This window comes from Phaseolus vulgaris, chromosome 5 (genome assembly GCF_000499845.2).
Source record: "Phaseolus vulgaris cultivar G19833 chromosome 5, P. vulgaris v2.0, whole genome shotgun sequence".
In the NCBI taxonomy this organism is placed as follows: Eukaryota; Viridiplantae; Streptophyta; class Magnoliopsida; order Fabales; family Fabaceae; genus Phaseolus; species Phaseolus vulgaris.
In genome coordinates this window covers 29,555,265-29,561,678 of record NC_023755.2, presented here as the reverse complement: position 1 = coordinate 29,561,678, position 6,414 = coordinate 29,555,265, and the positions used below count along the sequence as shown (strand labels likewise).

The window sequence follows — 6,414 nt, the reverse complement described above, 5'->3', positions numbered from 1 at the left end:
TTTAAACATAATTTGGTTTAGAAAGGAATGTGGATGGTGGTAGTGCGATGTATATGGAAACAAATGAATCATGTCATTTTTAGACAAGAGGTAACAGAAGCATAAGAGATTTTTCAACTGGCCCAATTGAAGTCGTGGCTATGGATGAAACACAAAGTAGACTCCTTTAATTATCTATTTTCTGATTGGAACTTGAACCCTGTTATATGCATTAAAAGTTTTGGATAAAGAGTATGGAAGCTCTAAGTGAGCAAATGGGAAGCTTCGGATGGTCTGGTTGTAGAAGCAGTTATGCTCTATGCAGTTTGGTGTTGCGGCAGGGTTATCCTGCTTATGATACGGGTGGGGGTGGAAGAGCTTTGGTGTGGCAGACCACGTGCAAATAGAAGTTTCTCTACTAGGGTGGCAGTCTCAATGCCATTTTTGCCTCCTTATGAGTCCGTACGAGGGTAAGGAAGGTAATCACGGGTGTATGCTTCTTTGGGGCACTGGAGGTAGTTTGGCCTTGAAAGAGTTGCTTGGGTGCACACCAGTTCAGCTGTGGTTTCGGCACAAGAACATGCCCCAGGGTTCTGCTGAGAGAGTAAGGAAGGTAGTTAAATAATGGGGTGGGTGTGGTTTTGGCCCAGACGCTGGTTGGTGATTCGATCAGTTTCTTAGAGGAGTAGTTATGGGAGCAAATGCTTTAGAAGTGAGGAGGTCTGTCTGTATCACCAGGAATGCTGGTGCATTTGTATAAATTGTAAATAGAAAATACATTTTTATTTGATTATTTTTTAAATAAATGTCTTTAGTTTCACAATAAATTTCTCAAATCCATATCTTCTCTCAGTATATTATAAATTACATTTAAAATTATACTATAAATAACATTCAAAATTAGAATTAAATTAAAAATAATAATTGTTGATCAATCAAACTTTTAAAAAACAAAACTAATAATAATTTTGAGTTTAATACTTTAGAATTAAATTAAAAGTAATAGTTATTAATATTTTTAAATAAGACTAATAACGATTTTAAGTTTAATACTTACCAAATTTAAGATAAGATCAATCAATTGATAGTTGCATAATTTCCCATAATCCAAATAACCTATATTTATATATTTTTTTCTAACAAAAAATGCTATAAGTTAAACTTTAACTCTTCTTTACATTTTTTTCATTAATAAAAAATGAAATAAATAAAATTAGAGCATGCGATACATATTTCAACCCTCCCCAACCCACACCCATTACAGATGTATTAAAAGACATTATGTTTACACTCTCTGAAATTAACACTTCTTTTAAGTGTAAATCATTTTTAGCCCTTTCGCTAGGTAATCATTGAAAAAAGTTCTTTTACATTTTCCTCATTTTACTAAACCTTAAAAGATTTTTTTAAAAGTAATTTTAAGTTTTTCATCATTTGGCTGCATTTTCTGTTATGACACACCCATTATAAACTTTTTGAGAAAAAAAATATTGTCTCTTAAATTATAAATAATTAACTAGCCCCTTGGAAAGAAAGTTAGGGGTTGATGAGGTGGATCTTCTAGGGTTTGAAGCTTCCATTCTAGCATTCTATATATTCAAAATGAAATTAATCCATAATATTTTACGGAAAACAACATCAAAAATCAAACAACTAGAATTACTTATTTTGTTTGAGACGACATTGATTTGCTAAGACAAGTACTTAAAAGATCTTACTCCTATGCTCTGTTTGACATAGCTAGATCCTAATAAGTACTCAGCCCAAACGAGTCCTTGGTGCATAATTTTGTAAACAAAAACTCTCAACATGGGTATCGTCTTTATGATTTTCACTACATTGTGCTTGTTGTGATGAATTTGAGGACGAAGAAGTGAACAGTGAAAGAGAGAGTCTGGTGTTAATTTCTTGTTCACTTTCTGCTGGATCTTTCTTCATCTGCTCATCACTATTAATGTTTCTTGAATCTGGACTTAAATTCAGCTCCAAAAAACTTGGAGACCCTTTTTTCTCATTCAACCTCTCTAATTCATCTTTTACATGACCCTGTTTCCATACTTGAACCTGATTTAGGAATTCTGGCATTCGATTTTTCACATCACGAACCTACAATTTCACAAGGAATATTTCTTTTTTTGGTCAACAATAAAGAATATATTCAACACAAGGAATCATTACCTTATATGTATTTACAAATGGACTCCAAAATTTAAATATTTTCTTTACTGAAATTTTACTTCTTAGCTAGATGATATATATGATTGTATTTACGAGCAAATATATCTATTAATTAGAAATAATCTTAAGATATGTGTTTTAATGTTATGTTATTATTAGAAAAATCAGCATTTCTTTCTTTTATGCATGATAAAATATAATTGAATGATAGTATAAAGTAAGTTTATATAGTAAGTATATTTAAATTATAAAAGACTAATAGGATAGTGTGACAATTTTTTTTAAATTATAAAATTAGTTGTTTCATTAATATAGTTTCACATCTTAACAAGTTCAGATAATTTAAATACATTTTTTTTCTCTTAATTCACCAACGTTTTTTAAGAAAAAAATCATCACAATTAAAAAACTCGACAATAACTCAAATACAATAATTGATATCTCATCAAACTTTAGGTAAAATACACACCCTAACCCTGCATTTTTTAATATGAAGAAGAGAGCATGATAAACATACTAAATTTCTTCTTTTGTTTGAGAGGAAAAAAATTCAATTGAAGTGTTTTCAATTTAAAAATATTTTCTCCCAACTTGAAATAAAAGAGAGAGAAATAACTACTCTATTTTTCTTTTTTACTACATACATATTAAAAATATGTTTATGCTTAAAAATATTGCAGATTACAAAAATATTTTTTAATAAGTTCGAAAATATTTATATAACTTATATTTTTATTCTCTTTTTTACATATTCAAATAAATGGAGAGAAATTTACCCAATTCTTTCTTTCTTATTTTTATTCATGTATAAAGAACATATTTCTCGATTCTATTTTCTCTTAATTCTATGATTATTGTTTCTCGCTTTATTGTTTTTACCTTTTATTCAGCTCTCCTAAATCAAACAAATGGCTTAAAAATGTAAAAAGAGCAATACTATATAATACGGTTTTCTTCATCAAGTCCATATCCCAAATAAACGTCAATGTATTTCATTAGTAAATGTATAATCAAAGGAAAAAAAGTATAAACTTAGATAGAAATTAAGTCAAGTCAATAGTTTTCGCAAAGAAAACAGTTTATTATCTAATACTTTTCACACACAAAACAAATTGAACGCATTGACCCGTTTTTATTTTTGAAAGGGTTGTTAAATGCGTGTTTGAATACGCTTCTGAGTTAAAGAAACAATTTCAGTATTCTTTAAAAAAAATGCAGAAATTTTAGCTATTATTGGTTTCCACTTTCACGTCTCCATCAGAAGCAAAACATGCATTCTGAAAACTGGGGAATGAAAATCTTTTAATTTACCTATTCTCATAATTAGGCAAATAAAATAATGTGATTAATATAGCAGTTTTATTACCTCGGCATCAAACTTAGCGTGGCCAGCGAAGTTAGGACTGCAAGAACTACGTTGATACTGATAACTACACAAATCTTTGTCCCACATTGAACTTGATCTTATCATCATGTGACCATTGAAAAAACCTGTGGGGTGTGATCTACAGAGAGAAACACTAATGATATATCAAAATTTTATTAATATTTTTAATATATATATAATTGATTTCGCCATTTGGCTGTTTTGTTTGTATACCTTGAGGAGCCATGAGCACTGATCTGATAAGGTGATTGTTGAATGAGCAGAGATGATGGAATATAATTTCTGTTATCTACCACAAAGTGTCGTGGGGCATTAAGTCTTCCGTACATATCGAAAATACTATGCCTTCCTTGCATTGCCTTATTCTGAGATAAAACTGAAATGAAAACAGTGACAGTGAAGTGAATGATCATGCATGTAGTGTAAACCCTTGGAACCATGAAAATGGAAGGGTAAGAGCATAGAGCTCGATCAAAAAAACATGGTTTTACTATATTAAGGTTCTGAAAATATTTACCTTGGCCAGACTCATCAAGCTTTTTACTTCGATACATCTGAATTCCAAAAATATAACTAAGGCGTTACATGAAGCTAGAAATGAAATGAAATGAAAAATTATTTGGCAAAAATGTCTCTAGCTGGAGTACAATAAACCAACAGATGCTTGAGTGTGTGTGTGTGTGAGTGTATATATATGTTTGGTTTTGTACCTGCAAATGGCTCTTTACATGTGCAATGCTAAGTCCTCTCACATTCATCAACTGGAGAACCAACTTGGGCGTTGCTCCTGTACACAAAATTATCAATAAAAACGTAAGATTAGAATGTTTGGGAATGATTGTTTCAAAAGATCTTTCAAACATTTTCTTAATTTCTCCTTTTGTTCACGGGTAATAAAATCCATGACCAGTAGTAATTAAAGTTTATGGGCTTGAAAACTGATCATGATCTCGATAGTTGCTGAGTTTGACTAGAAAGAGAAATTGTGCATGTTTCTGAGAGAGTTGGAGTAACCTTTTGTAACATAAGTAGTAAAAGTTTGAGTAAGGTTTTATTGTGTTCATTGTGCATAAAAAAAGTGTATATGCTTGAAGTGAGTTGCACTTACTTTCTTGTCCACCAAGCCTCTCAACAGCATGCACAAAAGCTAAATGAAGATCAGGAGTCCAACGGAGTCTTGGCATTTTGGACCGGACATATTGTCTAACAGCAGTTGCACGCTCTTTCCCTTCTTCACTTGAGTTATTATTACTGCTCAAATTACCCTCTTGAGATGATATGTCATTGATACTGATGGGGTCATCACTGGTGCTACCATCTCCATCATCCGCTGCTTCTTCATTCAAATCCAAGAATGAACGTTTTCTTCTAAGAATTGCAGAAGAGGTTTTGCTACTTTCACTCTTGTCTTCCTCAGATATACAATTTCTCTCATCCATTTCTGTTAAATTTATTTATTCTTCTAAATGCTCCTTTTCTTCTGCAGATAGAGAGATGGCAGTGAAGTCAGAAAAGCAACAAAAATACAACCCCCCCTTATAAAAAGTTTCTTTTTTGTTCAAAGTATATATTGCCATAACCAAGATGATATGTTGCATATATGGGAAAAAAAAAATATTAAATGTAGTTTAATTAGTTGTACTGATTTTGAAGACACTATACATGATGCTTTAGAAGGATTCTCTGTCTTCTTACATTTGTACCATAAATTTATTACAAGTTTTGCTTGTTCCTAGGTCTTGGAATTCCACACTAACCAATATATAGCCTACAATTTGAAAATTGTAACATGTATAGGAAAACACATCACCTACAATAAATCTAAGTGAAAGTGCAGTACGTGATCTATGTAGTTATTAGTTTTTTCTTTTTTTCATTTTCTAATAAAATAGAGCTCCTTTTTTCATGTTTTTTTGTGTGAGTTTGGAAGGGGATGGGGGTAGATGTCTATAAGATTCACATTTGAACTTCCACAAAACTACATGATCAATTAGAATTCTGGAAGCAAACTGATCCTTTTTAATTTCAAGTGCTACAGAAGGATGAGATCTGAAACCAAAAAAAGTCAAGACTTGAAGTCAAACAGATATGGTTATTCCTAAAAATAAGTATATATATGTTGTTCTAGAAGATTAAATAAAGTGCAGATGAGAAGACTAAGCAATTTGAATTGTTCAAATGGTGGAAGAGTAATAGAGATACAGAAGAGAGAGAGATGTAAGTAGTTTTGTGCAAACCATTGGTGACGATGAAGCTTAAGAACTGCTTAAAGTATGCCTTCCAAGATAACTGATGAGACCAAACAAAACCACCACAGATGATTCAACAGAAGCCAATCTAGTTTCTAAGATCCAACATAGCCAATTTCTTGGAGACCCTTAAATCTGTTCTGCAGAGGTTGATTCAAGCATATCTAGTGTTGGCAGAGCCCTTGGTGTTGATGGATCCAATATCTGAAGATGAAAGGAAACCCTATATGGTAAGGTTGGTCTGTGTAAGAAGGTGAGGGTGCATTATTAGCAAGTGGGACTGGTTGGAATGTATGGAAAACTAAGCCTAAAATACCACTAGTCATCGCACATCAAATCAAATATTCTCAGAAATTAGTATATTCAAATACAATAAAATATTTTACATGTAGAAGACGATGGTCGGACAAAACCAATTGTATTTTCTGTGACTAATAATATTTTTTACATTTTGATATTAAAACATTTGAGTTAGCAAGTAGCTAGCCGGAGCTAACAGATATACTAGATCAAAGGCACACATATGACTCCTATTTTGTACTATTGAGAATCATGTGATTATTTTTTTTGACCTTTTTATTTTTCCAACTTTTCTTTGACAGGTTGTGTCCCTAGCTTCTT

The 6,414-nt window shown here is 31.7% G+C and overlaps 1 protein-coding gene across 1 annotated transcript; it reads right to left on the bottom strand.

Moving 5' to 3' along the window:
• Nucleotides 1–1,600: 1,600 nt before the first annotated feature.
• Nucleotides 1,601–6,102, bottom strand: LOC137835389 (uncharacterized). The gene is made up of 7 exons (XM_068643872.1): nucleotides 5,782–6,102; nucleotides 4,653–5,024; nucleotides 4,255–4,331; nucleotides 4,062–4,098; nucleotides 3,758–3,920; nucleotides 3,524–3,662; nucleotides 1,601–2,085 (listed from the first exon to the last, which is right to left on the bottom strand). Exons 2-7 carry the CDS (start codon nucleotides 4,981–4,983, stop codon nucleotides 1,738–1,740), a joined length of 1,095 nt encoding a protein of 364 aa, XP_068499973.1. The 5' UTR covers nucleotides 4,984–5,024; nucleotides 5,782–6,102; the 3' UTR covers nucleotides 1,601–1,737.
• Nucleotides 6,103–6,414: the final 312 nt, after the last annotated feature.

What these genes read in the sequence shown, in the direction of transcription:
- LOC137835389 (XM_068643872.1), bottom strand. Translation starts at nt 4,983, where the DNA reads ATGGATGAGAGAAATTGTATATCTGAGGAAGACAAGAGTGAAAGTAGC. An exon ending in ATGTAAAGAGCCATTTGCAG is followed by an intron (nt 4,099 to 4,254) that starts GTACAAAACCAA and finishes TTTGGAATTCAG; the next exon opens with ATGTATCGAAGTAAAAAGCT. An exon ending in ACGCTAAGTTTGATGCCGAG is followed by an intron (nt 2,086 to 3,523) that starts GTAATAAAACTG and finishes GTGAAATTGTAG; the next exon opens with GTTCGTGATGTGAAAAATCG.